The sequence below is a fragment of the Chlorocebus sabaeus genome, chromosome 13 (assembly GCF_047675955.1).
Source record: "Chlorocebus sabaeus isolate Y175 chromosome 13, mChlSab1.0.hap1, whole genome shotgun sequence".
Classification (NCBI taxonomy): domain Eukaryota; kingdom Metazoa; phylum Chordata; class Mammalia; order Primates; family Cercopithecidae; genus Chlorocebus; species Chlorocebus sabaeus.
In genome coordinates, this window is record NC_132916.1 from 32,582,503 (window position 1) to 32,600,603 (window position 18,101).

At 39.3% G+C, this 18,101-nt stretch overlaps 1 protein-coding gene across 9 annotated transcripts in view; it reads left to right on the forward strand.

The window, feature by feature from the left end:
- AFG1L (AFG1 like ATPase) overlaps positions 1–18,101 on the forward strand; it is a 247,255-nt gene that overhangs the window by 75,875 nt on the left and 153,279 nt on the right. For all 9 annotated transcript variants that reach the window (XM_073022389.1, XM_073022390.1, XM_073022391.1 and 6 more), the window contains 2 exons: positions 8,661–8,712; positions 17,658–17,759. In XM_073022389.1, the coding sequence (XP_072878490.1) occupies positions 8,661–8,712; positions 17,658–17,759 (154 nt within the window). The remainder of the gene's footprint in view (positions 1–8,660; positions 8,713–17,657; positions 17,760–18,101) is intronic.

Here is an 18,101-nt window from a genome sequence, read left to right on the forward strand (position 1 = left end):
CATTTTGGGAGATAATAATGCAATGGTGGGGGGAATGGAGAGAAACAGGAAAAGTAGTATTCCTGCATTTTAAACAAATTGAAAACAACACTTTTTATTTTAACAGCACCACCCTTATTATCTAATTGTCCTAGTGGAAATGATGCCAGAGTAGCAGGTGGATAGTGACCCAGAAAGGCAGAGGACGTGCTATTTCAATGTATAACTTTGATGAGAATCACCTTGGATCATTTTTTAATACTAGAATTTTGATATCATAGGGAACAAAGGATAATGCTAAAATCATTAAGTCAAAATATTTGGAATGATGGATGACATACATTCTTTTAGTTTGCAGTAAAGGAATAGTTTTGATAACAGTTTTGAAAGCAAATATCTACAATGCAAATATGCAGATATTTTTGAATAATTTTAGGTTTAGTTCAAAAGTAAAAGTAATACAGTAATTAGTCACCTTACCAAATTTTTTTCTGTTTTTTTACAACTTTTCATTTTGAAAAATTTCAGCAATATACTTAGATCCACTAATGGTTAACATTTTGCCACATTTGTTTAACCTTTCCTCTAAATATCTTATTTTCTGGAACCATCTACAAGTAAGTTGTATCATAACACTTGACCCCTAAATATATCACATATAACGCCTCACAAGGACCTTTTCCTGCATAACTATATTATCATCATCGCATTCCAGAAATTTAACACTCATTTAGTAATGTTATCTAACCTTCCAGGTTCAAATGGTTCTTATGCCTCAGCCTCCTGAGTAGCTGGGACTACAGGCACGTGCCACCATACCCGACTAATTGTTGTATTTTTAGTAGAGATGGGGTTTCACTACTATGTTGGCCAGGGTGGTCTCAAACTCTTGGCTTCAAGTGATCTGCCCATGTTGGTCTTCCAAAGTGCTGGAATTACAGGTATGAGCCACTGTACCCAGGCAGAAAATAAATTCTTTAATTTTTTTTTTTTTTTTTTTTTGAGATAGTCTTGCTCTGTTGCCCAGCCTGGAATGTAGTGGCATGATCTCTGCATACTGCAACCTTTGCCTACCGGGTTCAAGTGATTCTGCCACCTCAGTCTCCCGTGTAGCTGGGATTACAGGTGTGTGCCACCACTCCTGGCTAAGTTTTGTATTTTTAGTAGAAATGGGGTTTCACCATGTTGGCCAGGCTGGTTTCAAACTCCTCACCTCCCTCCTTGGCCTCCCAAAGTGCTGGATTACAGGTGTGAACTACTGAAATTCTTTTAAATTATTTTTTAGTTTTTAATTTTTGTGGGTACATAGTAGGTGTATCTATTTATGGGGTACATGGGATATTTTGATACAGGCATGCAATGTGAAATAATCACATCATGGAGAATGGGATATCTGGCCCCTCAAACATTTATCTTTTGTGTTATAATCAAATTATATACTCTTTTAGTTATTTTAAAATCTACAATTAAGTTATTGACTATAGTCATTCTGTTGTGCTATCAAATAGTAGAACTTATTCTTTCTATTTTTTTGTACCCATTAACCATCCCCACCTCCCCTGCCACCCCAGCCTCTCACTACCCTTCCCAGTCTCTGGTAACTATCCTTCTACTCTCTATGTTCATGAGTTCAATTGCTTTGATTTTTAGATCCCACAAATAAGTGAGGATATGTGGTGTTTGTCTTTTTGTGCCTGGCTTATTTCACTTAATGTAATGACCTCTAGTTTCATTCATGTTGTTGCAAATAACAGGATCTCATTCTTTTTTATGGCTGAATAGGACTCCTAACTGATGCAATTTTTTTTTTTTTTTTGCAGTTTATTTGCTGTTTTTCCTTCCTTATGATTTTTTCTAATAGAAAGTTTTAATTTCAGTGGTCTTTTTTGTTTGTTTGTTTTTTGTTTTTTGAGATGGAGTCTCATTCTGTTGTCGAGTCTGGAGTGCAGTGGTGTGATCTCAGCTCACTGCAACCTCCACCTCCCAAGTTCAAGCGATTCTCCTGCCTCAGCCTCTCCCAAGTAGCTGGGATTACGGGCGTGCGCCACCACAGCCAGCTAATTTTTGTATTTTTAGTAAAGACAGGGTCTCACCATATTGGTCAGGCTGGTCTCGAACTCCTGACCTCAAGTGATCTGCCAGCCTAAGCCTCCCAAAGTGCTGGGATTACAGGTGTGAGCCGCCACACCCTGCCTTAATTTCACTATTTTTATGTATCTATTTTTTTCCCTTATGGTCTCTGGGCCTATGTCTTGTGAAATATTACACTTCAAGTAAAAGTAAATTAATTGGAAAACATTTTATAAATCAACAGCTTTATAAGCTGTTGATAAGAAGGATTACAAGAGAAGAGGAATTTGATTTGATGGGCCCTGGTTCCTGAGAAGGTAGATGAGGTATGAAATTAAACACTGATAGAAGGTTGGAAGAAGGACAGGAAGAAGAATCGTTTTCCTTTGTAACAGGAGGAATGTCACAGGAGGGAGGAATGGATGGGTGCAGATGTGGGTGGGATTGCAGTTTCACATAGGAAGTTGAAGGACTTTCAACCCAATGCCTTCTGTTCTCTCTTTATGAAGAAGTAGGAGACATCTTCTGAAAGTGATGAGTGAAATGTAGTTTTGCTTAATGGGAAGTAAGAAGGTTCCAGAGATTCTTTGCAGAGACACAGTGAACTCACCAGGGAAACAGAATTGTTGACAGTATGGAGGGCCCAGAGAGAGGGTCCACTCTGCACGACTGTCAGACTTTTTTCAGCAATCCTCAGCAATCTGGGTGAAGTCCATGGAAGGGTATATATTTTAGTATGAGATTTTTCTATTTTTAGCTATCTTTTTATCATTTATATGTAATTTTATTAAATTATGTTCAGAGTACATTCGATTCATTGGAATTTATTGAAGTTTTCTTTCTGGCTTAGCATATGGACTATATTTGAAATCATGCTGCTTGTTCTTGAATGTATTCTTGGTTTGTTGGGTTTAGAGTTTATATGGATATAAATTGCTTGAACTTACTAATTGTATTGTTCAGATCTTTGAGAGGGATGTGTCAAAGGGTGTGGTGTTTCTTTTTCCATGAATTACAGGTCTGAGTATAAACAGGTATTGGTAAGCACATTATGCTTACAGTCTTTGGCGTGATTACACATGCAGAGGTGAGCAGTGACAGGGAAATTCTCTATGCTGGGCCCTGCACCCAACAGATAAGGAGACAGCAGGTTGGAGAGTTGAGAGGGCTTACCCAGGGTCACCTAGCTAATCAATAGCCAGCCAGGATTTGTACCTAGATCTTTTGGGTTCAACTCTAATACTCTTCTGCCATATCTCTTATGCTTGGTGGAGGTTGGTGGTAGGTTATCACCGTCTTCCAACATCATCCTTAAGCTTACGATCTATCTGCGCAATCTAAAAGGTGATGTCACTGGATCCTCATCAAAAGCCCATTAGAGAAGGTGTCATCATCCTACTCTACAAACTCCCTAAAATACAGGTAACTTGTGACAAATCTTATAACTGGTCACTAGAGAAACTTAATCATTTCAGATTTTAAAGTCTGAGTCTAATGTTACGTGTGTGCATTTTGGGAGTCCGGAATGTATCAGAGTCCTGGTAGAAAACAATTCACAGTAGATGTTTCAGTAAAGACCAAATTTAGAGACTACATAGAGAGGCATGGGCAGGCTTAAGGTAGCAAACAAGGGATGGAAGGGCAAAGGAGGAGACTGGTGAGAGCTGGAGCTGTGGCCTGAGGGATGGGCTGTTTGTTGGTCTGGAGGGATGTGGCTCTACTGAGACACATCTCTGAAGCAGGGAGGGATGGGAGAGAATGACCCATCCCTTTCTGTGCCCTCTCTCCTATTTCCTGCAAGGAATGCCTCCCATGGGCTGAACCAGCCAGGAGCCAGCCAGAAAGGTCAGTCTCTTGGGGCACAGACAGGAGGGAGAAGGCATCAGGGGAGGGGAGCACATGGAGAATAACCAGCACCAAGAAACAGTGTAAGTGTGGAGTTCACTGTGATTTCTGAGACATAAGGACAAGTTTTAGGGAATTAAATTTAAGGAAGGAAATTTAATAGAACAGAAAAATAGCGTTAAGTTTTGAGAAATCTAAATTAGGAGCATGCAAATGATGTGGGTTCCTAAGGGACAGTCATTTAGAAGAAAACCGTGTAAACCTTCCTCTCCCTGAAATCACTACTATTAATAAAGAATTCAAAAACTTCTTTAGGACCCATTTTATAGCCTTCTGATTAGTCTTACTTTTCTCCATTTGATTCTCTGATTTTTCCCTTAAGACATAGATTTTTAAGTGCCTTAAAATAATTTCAATAATTATTAGAAAACTGAAATTTTTATGAGGAGGAAATTAGCTTGTTTCCCCAAGTAAAAATAAGTCGAGTATATAATATTGTTTAGATAGACTATATCTATGTCTAATGATTCTTGTTAGGAGGGTATCCATTTTGTTGATCAATTTGCTTATATTAAAATCTCCATCTTATACAGTATTCATGTGATACGAGGTATTTGTGATCTTAGATGTTTGAGGATCTTTTCTTTGGCACAGCAGTATCTCTTTGTCATCTTCTAAATATTACTATAAAATATAATACAACATAACAGATTATATATGTAATATAGAATGTGGTATTTGCTAAAGTGCTCTTTCTAAAATATATTGAGTTGAGAGGGAAAAATAGAAGAGAGGACCATGAGCGCAAATTTTTCTCTCTTTTTATTTTTTATTTTTTTGAGGTGGAGTCTTGCTGTGTCGCCCAGGCTGGAGTGCAATGGTGCGATCTCGGCTCACTGCAACCTCTGCCTCCCAGGTTCAAGCAATTATCCTGCCTCAGCCTCCTGAGTAGCCTGCTACCATGGCTGGCTAATTTTTGTATTTTTAGTAGAGACGGGGTTTCACCACGTTGGCCACTGGTTTTTAACTACTGACCTCAAGTGATCCGTCCACCTGGGCCTCCCAAACTGCTAGGATTACAGGTGTGAGCCACCACACCTGGCCAACCTTTTTTTTTTTTTTTTTTTTTTTTTTTAGCAGCATTCAGCTCTCTCCATGCAATCTTCCCCCGCCCCCCCCCCGCCATCTTTCTTCATTTCTTTTCCCTAAACTTCATTTATTCACCCTATCTTGATTATATCATGTAGCAGTATCAGAATAGGCCTTAAAACTATTCCCACAAAATGTATTGTGAAGAATTGTGAATTGCTATGACACTCTCAGTTGCCTATACAAAATGCTGCTTTCAAAAAATTTCACATACATAGAATATACTTAGAGATTATTAGGTTTTATGCAAGTTTTCCAATTTGAAGCTGTTCTAAAATTAAGAGCATAATGCTTTTTCTGGCACTTGAAAATAGAATAACCAGTGCATGATAATGGTTCATATAAGAAACAAAAAAACCAAGAAAAATTAAGAAGTTTTGGCAGGAGTAGAAAACTGTTTTGAGTGGAGATTTAAGAATAGATGGGGAGTTAACATGCAGAGAGATACTAGGAAGCCATCCAGATGGCAGAGTCAAAGCAAAGAAGATCCTTTTGTCTGGCCTAGACTGTGAGTGAGGTCTAGAAGGCACAAGCTACATTTAATAGAGAAAGAAAGCAAAAAGGAACTAGAAAACAAGAGAGGTTTGTGAGGCAGGTTGGAATGAACCCATAAATTATAAAACAAAAGCAGGCCAGGTATGGTGGCTCATGTTTGCAATCCCAGCGCTTTGGGAGGCCTAGGCAGCAGTTTAAGACCAGACTGAGCAACATAGTGAGACCCCATCTCTACAGGATAGTTTGTTTGTTTGCTTGTGTTTTGAGATGGAGTCTTGTTCTGTTGCCCAGGCTGGGTGCAGTGGTGTGATCTCGGCTCACTGCAACCTCCGCCTCCTGGTTCAAGCGATTCTCCCACCTCAGCCTCCCAAGTAGCTGAGATTACAGGCATGCACCACAACGCCCAACTAATTTTTGTATTTTCAGAAGAGACAGGGTTTGACCATGTTGGCCAGATTGGTCTTGAACTCCTGACCTCAAGTGGTCTGCCTGCCTTGGCCTCCCAAAGTGCTAGGATTACAGGCATGAGCCATTGCACCCAGCCTACAGGAGAGTTTTTTTAAAATAATAATTAGCTGGATGTAGTGGTGTCCGCCTGCCCCAGCTACTTAGGAGGCTGAGGCAATAGGATTGCTTGAGTCCAGGAGTTCGAGGCCTGAGTGACAGAGTGAGACCCTGTCTCTAAAATAAATAAAATAAAATAAGACAAAACCAAAAGCATTATGGATGAAACCCTGAAAGCTAGGTTTTGAGAATGTTCTCTGCCAAATTATTGACTACTCTGGTTGATGCTAAGTGGCATAATCTTCACTTTTTTCTGTTTTACCCTCCCTTTCTGAACTCACTCCACCCTATCATACCTTGTTGTTTGCAGAGGTGTTTAGGAACTGCTGCAGAGTTTGAAGGTTACTCTTCTAAGTGTAACAAAATTCAAGATGGTTATTTGGGTTGATAATAGCATTAGGTAAGAGAAGTTCCATTTTGCTTCATCTCCAGAGCCCTTCAGTTTCCAGTTTTGCTCTGGAACTGACTGCTTTCCTGACCTGCAGTGCCACTGTGGTCCTAGAAGCAAGCCTCCCTCTGACAAGCTTTTTTCCCTCCCAGGGGCCCTCTACATTTCCCAGAGCCTATGTTTTCTTCTTGGTGAGTGGGAAGTTTTTTCATACCCTGAATGTATGAATGGACAATTTTCCATTTTCACACTTGATGAATAGATTGGATGGATTAGTAGGAAATCATTTCTCTGCAATGGAAACAATCTCTTTTTTGTAAAGATGGTGTCTTGCTTTGTTGCCCAGGCTAGTCTCAAACTCCTGGGGTCAAGCAATCCTAACACCTCAGCCTCCTAAACATCATTTATTGAAGTGACAATTTCTTTCTCCCACTATGCTTTATATGGTTTTAGTAGCTTCTCTTATTTTTCCTCAGTATATTATTATATTGACTTCACTTTTATTTTTATTGATTGATTGTGATTGAGTGAGACAGTGTCTCATTCTGTTGCTCAGCCTGGAGTGCCGTGGTGTGATCTTGATTCACTGCAGTCTCCACCTCCTGGGCTCAAGCAGTCCTTCCACCTCAACCTCCCAAGTAGCTGGGACTATAGGAGTTCGCCACCATGCCCGGCTGATTTCTGTATTTTTTTTTGTAGAGATAGGGTTTTGCTATGTTGCCTAGCCTGGTCTCAAACTCCTGAGCTCAAACAATGTGCCCACCTTGGCCTCCCAAAGTACTGGGATTACAGGTGTGAGCCACCGTGCCCGGCCCACTTTTATTTTTGAGGTTTTTTTTTTTTTTTTTTTTTTTTAATATGTCTGGATAGTCCTCTGTTTCCTCTGAGTTTATTCCCCTCTGTATATTTGTTCTGGTCTCTGACTTTTATCTTGGAAGTTTCTTCCAAATATCTATTGACCATTGGTATTAACAAGCTGATTGAAGCTCCAGCTTGAGAGGTTTGGTGACTGGTGTGCTTTACCAGAAGGTAATCTGGTAAGGATCTAGGTCTTTCTTTGGGAGAAGCTTAACCAACATAAGTGCCTTTGGGCCTTTTTGTCTGGAGATCATTCAGTTTCTTGAGAAAAATTCTTCTACTGTACTCATTAATTGCTGAGAATGAGCCTAGCTGCCATTGTTTGGGGAGCCCATCTGGGAAAGAAGGGAAAGACTCCATGGATGGTAAATGGTAGAGGGGATGTACATTCAAGTTGTGTGACTGTGAACCCCTCGCTGGGGGCTACTATGGTTATTGCCTCCTGTAATGAATCCTAAGAGGGGCTTCATAGCATTTTTTTCCAATTTTCTTTTGTGGTAAATACACACATAGGATTTACCATTTTTCATGTTTTAAGAGTACAGTTCAGTGGTATTAAATACATTCGTAATGTCATGCAACTATCACTGCCATTTATCTCCAGAACTCCTTTCATCTTGTAAAACTGAAACTCTGAACCCATTAAACAATCATTCCCCATTCCTTCCTCCCTCCAGCCCCTGGCAACCCCTTTTTCTACTTTTTTCTAATTGAGATGGGGTCTTGCTCTGTTGTCCAGGCTGCAGTACAGTGGTGTGAACACAGCTCACTGTAGCCTTGACCTCCTGGGTTCAAGCAGTCCTCTAACTTCAGTCCCCTGAGTAACTGGGACCACAGGTACATGCCACCACATCTGGCTAATTCTTTTTAACTACTTGCAGAGATGAGGTCTCCCTATATTGTCCAGGCTGGTCTTGAACTCTTGGGCTCAAGTGATCCTCCCACCTCAGCCTCCCAGAGTGCTCAGATGATAGGTGTGAGCCACAGCGCCTGACTTCTACTTTCTGTCTCTTTAATTTTTCGCTCTTCTAAGTACCTCATGTAAGTGGAGTGATAGTATTTGTCTTTTTGTGACTGGTTTATGTCACCTAGCATAATGTCCTCAATGTTCATTCATGTATATGTTAGAGTTTTTTCCCTTAAGGCTGCATAATATTTCAGTTTTATACATTTTTTACATCAAGTTTTTTCTTACTTATTGTATATAATAGTCCCTCTTGGTTGTGTATATAGGACAGTTAGGAAGACTATGTATATGATTATATTTAATTATTTGCATGGTAGAGATTTATAATTTGTTCTTAATTTGCAGCTTTTTTCAAGGAGCAAACCTCCCAGGGGCCTGTATGTTTATGGAGATGTTGGTAAGTGTGTTAAAATAAGTTTTGGGTGGGCAAAACAGAAAGTTTCTCAGCTTTTGCTCAGGGATAATTTCTATTTCTATCCCTCAATCTGTTACCAGCAAGGGAATAGGATGAGGCAGGGTAAGGCAGGGAGAGAAGAAAGGGGAGAGAGGGCAGTATCTCAGCTTTTACTTTACTTCTCCTAGGATACGGCTATAGTCTAGGGCAGAATTAGTCACCATGTTAGGGTGCAAACATTATTTAATGTATAACGTAATTAATCTCAGGGAAGGAAATCATCTACAGATAGGTTATTAGACAAATCAGGATTCCATGACTCGTTAACTCAGCTTACTACTTTTTAAAAAAATAAGCTGTTCTTTTTTACTTTTAGTTTCCACTAATATTTCTAGTCATAACCTAAGCACTAAGATGAATAATTTAGTCGTTATTATCTTTAATGTAATTGATAGTAGATACTCTTAATGCATAAGTGGTAACATTTCCTTGGTCTCCCGGTTGTAGACATTGGGCAGAAAGACTCACATTTTGATGGAAACCTTCTGAGTTGTTACTTCTTTCCAGGTTTTCCTAATCATGTAGTGTCTTGCTTATGAAGTCTTCTCTGACCTCATTCTTACTGAAATATTCTGTTTTGTGATTTCTATTTTCTTCAAACAAATCCTTTTCTCTTAGTCTTAAACCTCTCCTTGGCCACCCTCAGTCATTGATATCATGAAGGGGTTTCTACTTGGCTTTATTGCCTCCTTGCTTTCAATTATTTCTTTGATATCTTTTTTAATTTTTTAATTTTATTTTTTTCTAATCCCTCAGTTTACTGTCAATCAATTATTTCTTCTACTGGCATACTCAAAACTCACATTCACATGTAACGAGGTCAGTTTTGTACTAGACTAATATTCACACTCTAGGCTCCCCTATAGCCACAACACATTTGTGTTATGAGGGAGTAATGGCAGGGAATATTATCTTAGTAACATTTTTAGGAGAAGAAAAAAAAAGGGCATTGAATAAGTAGTTTTTTTGTTTGTTTGTTTGCTTTTAAGATGGAGTCTTGCTCTGTCACCCAGGCTGGTGCGGTGGCACGATCTCGGCTCACTGCAAGCTCTGCCTCCCGGGTTCACGCCATTCTCCTGCCTCAGCCTCCCAAGTAGCTGGGACTACAGGTGCCTGCCACCACGTCCAGCTAATTTTTTGTGTTTTTAGTAGAGATGGAGTTTCACCCTGTTAGCCAGGATGGTCTCGATCTCCTGACCTTGTGATCCGCCCTCCTCAGCCTTCCAAAGTGCTGGGATTACAGGTGTGAGCCATGGCGCCTGGCCGAATAAGTAGTTTTAATGCCTTAAAGATAAAACTGTTCCTTTCTAAACTGTTCTTTCTTTTTCTAATTTGTTTACTGATGCCTTGCATTGAATATCCATTTTATATTTCCAGATTTAGCTAATCTAATAAAAGAGAATAATTTAGTTCACAAAAGTGAACATTAGAGATTGCCCCTTAAAATTCCTTAAGTTCTTGAAATTACAGAAAAGAAGCTCAAACTATTCTTTTTCTTAGTTCATTGGCTAATTGGTACTTTTGAGACCAATGTATACTTACTTCTTATTTAGAAAGCAATTTATAATAGACACTGGATCAATTTTATGTTACTGCACCTTTGGGCACCATTAAAGATTCTCATCCTGTTGTCAGGGCTCATTCTCTGCCTCCTGAGAACATTTACTTCCAGTACCTTCACTTTCATATTAAGTCATTGCTAAAATCAACAACTTTGTTCCTCCTGTTACCTTAACCAGCTGACCATAAATGGAGATGGTTGATAAAGCACAACTGCTTCCACTTCTGTAAAAGGACTTTTTTTTAAACCCTATGAACGTTGTTGGATTTTAGTTTAGAAAATACAGCCATATGGTAACTAACTGAAGGGAAGCACATTACAAGTTATTCATCTGAGTGTTTGAAAGCAATAGAAAAGATGTGATAGTATGGGATGTTCATATAGTTTGGGTGTGTGGCAACCTTTGTTTGGAAACATCCTTATAATATAGAGAGGGGAAGAGAAAGGAATTCTGAAATGGGAAGTGAGATGAACATTTTGGTGGCTATAATAAGTTTAGTTCAGGCCACTTATAAAATAGGTAATCTGCCAGGCATGATGGCTCATACCTGTAATCCCAGCACTTTGGGAGGCCGAGGTGGGTGGATTGCTTGAGCCCAGGAGTTCAAGACCAGCCTGGGCAACATGGCAAAACTCTGTCTCCACAAAAAATACAAAAATTAGCCTGGCAAGGTGGCATGTGCCTATAGTCCCAACTACTCCAGAGGCTGAGGTGGAAGGATCACTTGAGCCTGGGAGGTCAAGGCTGCAGTGAGCCATGATTATGCCACTGCACTCCAGTCTGGGCAACAGAGTGAGACCCCCATCTCAAAAATGAAATAAAATAGATAATAAAAGATAAAGGTTTCATTTGGGGGGCTCTCTGGGAAAATAGCCTCAAAATGCCACCATAAGCTCTTATTCTTTATTCTTTTCCTTTTTTGGACTTGGGAAACAGGTACTAACTTTTAAGAAGGCTGGGCATGGTGGCTCATGCCTGTAATATCAGCACTTTGGGAGGCTGAGGTAGGATAATTTCTTAAGACCAGAAGTTTGAGACTAGCCTGGACAACAAGGTGAGACCCCCGTCTCTACAAAAAAATTAAAAAATTAGCTGAGCATGGTGGTGTGTGCCTGTAGTTCCAGCTACTCAGTAGGATGCGGTGGGAGGATCACTTGAGCCTGGGAGATCAAGGTTGCAGTGAGTTGAGATTGCACCACTGCACTCCAGCCTGGGCTACAGAGTGAGGCCCTATCTTAAAAATAAATAAATAAATAAATTGGGCTAGGTGCAGTGGCCCACGCCTATAATCCCAGCAACTTTGGGAGGCTGAGCGGGGCGGATCAATGAGGTTAGGAGTTTCAGATCAGCCTGGCCAAAATGGCGAAACCCTGTCTCTACTAAAAATACAAAAATTAGCCTGGCATGGTGGTGGGTGCCTGTAGTCAAACAGCTACTCAGGAGGCTGAGGCAGAAGAATTGCTTGAACCCGGGAGGTAGCGGTTACAGTGAGCCGAGATCGCACCACTGCACTCCAGCCTGGGCAATAGAGCAAGACTGTCTCAAAATAAATAAATAAATACATGAATAAATAAAATGAAATAAAAATAAACATGCTTGAGCTCAGGAGTTCGAGACCAGCCTGGGCAACATAGTGAGACCTCATCTCTTAAGTTTTTTTTTTAAAGAAAAATTTAAATAAATAATTTTTAAGGAGACTTCATGGGATAGAGAATACCTACCTGGTAGCGCTCCCTTCCCACTTTTCATTCTTGCACTCTATTTGGGCTTTGTCCTGCTCACTTCACCTCTTTCTTCACAGATGTGTTGAGAGGATTGACCCAGGTGGAACCTAAATCCTGGGAACTGCAGTAGGGTTGATGTATGAGTTGGAGGGATTATTATCATGGTTCAATCTTGAAATGAATTATTTTTGTTGTAAAATGTTTATCACATCTCATATAGAAGCCAAAAGCTGTGGTAGTAGTATTTCGTGGCTTCATTCATACCCAACAGCTGACTTTCTCACAACAGAGCCTCAGCTCTTGACCAGCCGACTGCAGTGGTGATGGCAGGGTTAATGAATTCTCTGGTACACTAGAAGAGAATAAAAGTACATTTTGCTTATCAGCCCCTTTTCTCCTGCCTCCTGGTTTCACCTCACCTGTTTCACATCGACACAGATTCTAATTTCACCAGTTGAAAGGTAGGCTGGTTTTAAGGTTAGGAGTTAGGAAGCATAGTTCTCCCTGGCTTGGATGCAGGGATACATGTGCCTACTACACACCTCAGCTGTATTATAGAACCTATTGCTCCTGTGCTACAAACCTGTACAGCATATTACTGTATTGAATACTGTAGGCAGTTGTAACACTATGGTATTTGTTTATTTACACATATCTAAACAGAGAAGGTGCAGTAATAATACAGTATAATAGATAAAATATGGGATGCCTGTTTGACTATGAATGGCCTGGAAGTTGCTCTGAATGAGTCAGTGAGTGAGTGGTGAATGAATATGAAGGCTGAGGACATTTCTGTATGCTACTTTATACAAGATATTATCAGTGCTGTGTACTTGAGCTACACGAAATTTATTTAAAAAAAATTAATTATGCTTCTGTGTTAGGATAGCTATGACATCACTAAGTGATAGAAATTTTTCGGCTTCTTCATAATCTTTTGGGACCACCATTGGATATGTGGTCCATTGTTGACCAAAATGTCATTATATGCGTTACTGTTTATAGAAATGCAGTTGATTTTTTGATGACCTTGTATCCTATGATCTTGCTAAATTTAATTATTAACTCTAGTGGTGATTTGGTAGATTCGTTAGGATTTTTTTTGTGTGTATATACAATTAGGTTATCTGCCAATAAACACCATTTTACTTCTTTAAAGTTTTATGCATTTTATTTCTTTTTGCTGCCTCCTTGCACCAGCTAGGACTCCCAGTACAATGTCGAATAGAAGTAGTGAGTGTAGACATCCTTTTCTGTGTCAAATTGGAGGGGAGAAGTGTTCAATCTTTTACAAATAAGCATGTTAACTGTATGTTTTAAAAAATGTATTCAATCGTTTTTATTATGGTAAAATACATAACATAAAATTTTCCCTTTTAAACATTTCCAGCATATAATGCAGTATCATTAAGTCTATTCACATTGTTGTACAACTGTTACCACCATCCATTTTCAGAACATGAGTGTAGACATCCTTGCCTTTGTCAAATTGTAGGGGAGAAGTGTTCAGTCTTTTACCGTTAAGCATATTAACTCTAGGTTTTAAAAAATGTATTCAATTGTTTTTATTATGGTAAAACACATTACATAAAATTTACCCTTTTAAACATTTTCAGTGTATGATTCAGTAGCATTAAGTCTGTTTATATTGTTGTACAACTATTACCACCATTCATCTTCAGAACATTTTTATCTTCCCAAACTGAAACTCTGTGTCCATTAAACAACAACTTCCTATTCTTCCTCTCTCCTACATTTTCCACATCCCACCCTCTGACGCCCCTGGCCTGGCAACCACCATTCTACTTTCTGTCTTTATGAATTTGATTATTCTTCAATACCTTATATAAATGGAATCATACAATATTTTTCCTTTTGGGTCTGGATTATTTTACTTAGCAAAATATCTTCAAGATTCATCCATATTATTGCACATTGCATATGAGTTGGATTCCTTTTTAAGGCTGAATAATATACTTGGTATTCATGGGGGATTGGTTTCAGGATCCCCTTGGATACCAAAATTTGAGAATGCTCAAGTCCCTTATGTAAAATGGTGTAGCATTTGCATATAAACTTTGTGTGTTGTCCTGTATACCTTAAATCCTCTAGATTACTTATAACAATGTAAGTGGTACATAAATGCTATAATAGTTGTTATACTGTATTGTTTTTTTGTTTATATTATGATGATAGGTTGATTATTACTATTTTGAAGCAGAGTCTCGCTCTGTCACCCAGGTCCTGAAGTGTAGTGGCATGATCTCAGCACACTGCATCCTCCACCTTCCGGGCTGAAGTGATCATCCTGCCTCAGCTTTTTGAATAGCTGGGACTACAGGCATGCACCACAATGCCCAGCTAATTTTTATATTTTTTTGTAGAGATGGGATTGTGCCATGTCACCCAGGCTGGTCTCAATCTCCTGGACTCAAGTAATCTGCCTGCCTTGGACTCCCAAATTGCTGGGATTATAGGCGTAAGCCAATCCACCTGTTCCTTATTTTTTATTTTAAAAATAATTTTGATCCACTGTTGGTTGAATTCGGGGATGTGGAAACTAGATACAGAGGGCCAACTGTATCATTTTATGTATATACCACTTTTTGTTTATCCATTCATCTATTAATGGATGTTTGGGTTGTTCCATCTTTTGACTATTGTGAATAATTCTGCTGTGAATATTGAGGTGTAAGTATTTGTTTGAATCCCTGCTTTCAGTTGTTTTGTGCATATACTCAGAAGTGGAATTGCTGGATCCCATGGTCACATTATGTTTAGTTATTTATTTTTTTGGACACAAAGTCTCTCTCTGTTGCCCAGGCTGGAGTGCAGTAGCATGATCATAGCTCACTGTAACCTTGAACTCCTGGGCTCAAGCAATCCTCCCATTTCAGCCTCCCGAGTAGCTGGGACTACAGGCATGCACCACCAAACCTGGCTAATATTTTAAATTTTTAGTAGAGATGAGATCTTGCTATGTTGCCCAGGCTGGTCTTCTTGAACTCCTAGTCTCAAGCAATTCTCCCTCCTAGGCCTCCCAAAGTGCTGAAATTATAGGCGTGAACCACTGCACTTGTCCTGTGTTTAATTTTTTGAAGAACTGCCATACTGTTTTCAACAGTGACAGTACCATTGTTATTCTCACTAGCAATGCACAGGTTCCAATTTTTATACATCCTTGCTAACACTTGTTATTTTCTGTTTCTTTTTTTTTTAATAGTCGTTCTAATGTAAGTAAAGTGGTATCTTGTAGTTTTGATTTGCTTTACCCTAATGATTAATTAATGTATTTTTGATTAGATAATTCATGACTTTATTCTGAATCTATAAGTATACTACACTGCATGCAGCAGAATTTGAAACTTTGTTAATTTTTCTGGGTAAATATAATTATTTAAAATCTTACTGCTAATCACTGTATCAAGAGATACCGTACTGAATATTTTTGCAATGAATGACCTTCCATCAAAATGACTTCTTCATAAAAAAATGTTTGGTGGATTGTTTTTTCATATACAAATCCTCTATGGATTTTCAGTTCAAATGGCATGGGCCCAGTGTCATCTTGTGGCATGGAGGAAACCCAAAAGATAAGATTTAGACTTCTGACTTTCTGAAGTGCCTTTGGATTCTATTAATTGCAAAGGAATTACTAGACAAGAAGTAATCTTGTGGTGGTGGGAGACGAGGAAGTAGGGAGGATGTGAGACTGGACCAGCGCGTGCTGGTCTGGCTTACTGAGGAATGCCAGGTACAAACTGAGCTTGGGCCACTGACCCAAATGCCCTAGGCTTTCTGAGAGGGGATAAGACATTTTATGCTACCTGCTTAAATTCTCAGGCTGTTGGATATTCAATTACAGTAGTTTCCCCTTATTCATAGAGGATAGTTCCAGTGGATGCCTGTAACCTCACTTAATACTGAACCCTATGTTTTTGTTTTTTTTTAAGATGGAGTCTCTCTCTTGTCGCCCGGGCTGGAGTGCAGTGGTGCCATCTCACTGCAACCTCCACCTCCCAGGTTCAAGCTATTCTCCTGCCTCAGCCTCCTGAGTAGCTGGGATTACAGGTGCCCACCACCATGCCTGGCTAATTTTCGTACTTTTAGTAGAGACAGGGTTTTGCCATGTTGGCCAGGCTGGTCTCGAACTCCTGACCTTATGTGATCTGCCCATCTTGGCCTCCCAAAGTGCCAGGATTACAGGCGTGAGCCACTGCGCCCAGCTTATATACTATGTTTTTAACAGAGAAGGCCACTAAGTGACCAACGGGAGGGTAGTGAATACAGTGTGGATATGCCAGACAAAGGGATGATTTATGTCCTGGGTGGAATGGAATGGGATGGCATGAGGTCTCTTCATGCTACTCAGGAGAGCTGCATAATTTAATTCTTGAGGATTGTTTATTTTTGGAGTTTTCCATTTAAAATCTTTAGACTATGATTGATTGTGGGCCTTGAGTAACTGAATTCTCAGATAAGAGTATTCTACTCTACTAATTCGATTGTAGTCATTAAAAGTTTTAGTATTGAAAAGTAGATAATTTAATTATATGGATTGACTATCAGAATTTCCTCAAGTAGGTTTTATTTTGAGAGCTCTATATTCTCAGCTTTTAAAAAATGGAAGTGTTAAAATTGGCAATTCTCTAGCTCTAATCTACATATATGATTCATGTTCAATATTTATGTTAGATACTAATCTTTTTTTTTTTTTTTTTTTTTTGAGGCGGAGTCTCGCTCTGTGGCCCAGGCTGGAGTGCAGTGGCCAGATCTCGGCTCACTGCAAGCTCCGCCTCCCGGATTTACTCCATTCTCCTGCCTCAGCCTTCCGAGTAGCTGGGACTACAGGCGCCCGCCACCTCGCCCGGCTAGTTTTTTGTATTTTTTAGTAGAGACGGGGTTTCGCTGTGTTAGCCAGGATGGTCTCGATCTCCTGACCTCGTGATCCGCCCGTCTCGGCCTCCCAAAGTGCTGGGATTACAGGCTTGAGCCACCGCGCCCGGCCTAGATACTAATCTTTATATTTCATCTTTCTTCTCTTTTCTTTCTTCTTTTTTTTTTTTTTTTTTTGAGTTGGGGGTCTTGCTGTGTTTCCCAGGCCAGTCTTGAATCCTTGGGCTCAGACAATCCTCCCATCTTGGCCTCCCAAAGTGCTGGGATTATAGGCATGAGCCACCATGCGCAGCCTCTTCTCTTATTTTTCATTTTTGAATTTTCCCGTAGTGCCTAAAACAGTTCCTCATGCATAGTAATGACCCAATAAATTTTTAATTATTTACGCTAGTGTCTTTTGGAAGAGAAGACTGTAAATCTTGCCAGTTTATGAACATAGTTTTCAGGGGGAAATAGCCCCTGTAATGTTAAGCAATTGTTGTATTTCCTATAAACAGGATTTTAACAGAAAAGAGTAATATCAGCGTTTTATTTTTAGCTAGTTTAACATACAAAGTAAGCTCCCCCTTCTAAAGAAGTGACATAGTCTTCAGCTTCCCAGTGGAAGAGTATGGTTTCATTATCTCAAAGCTAATGAACAATCATTACAGCAATCAGTACATACTATTTAATAGTATTCTTATTTTTTTTTGTTTTTGTTTTTAAGGTACAGGAAAAACAATGGTGATGGACATGTTTTATGCTTATGTGGAAATGAAGAGGAAAAAACGGGTTCATTTTCATGGTTTCATGCTAGATGTGCACAAAAGTAAGCAATGATCTGAAAAAAGTTTTTTTCAGTGGGAAAACACTACAGAATGGTTTTCTTCATTGAATGAACATATATGCTTTTAAAAAATTAGATTTTTGCTTGCAGTAAGATTTTATTTGGTTCCATTTGTTTTGTGCTATGTTGAAACAGTCAGTAATGTGTCCAGAGTTGGTCCTTAAGACTAATTTAATACTTTCAAATCAGAGAACAGAGATTACTATATGACGCTCAGGCATTTTCTGTTTCTACTAAGGGCCAATAAAAAATGTTAAAAATGCACCTGTTTAAATAAGTGATTCTTGATTAGGTCCTTTATTCTGTGTTACCTTAGCATGTAGG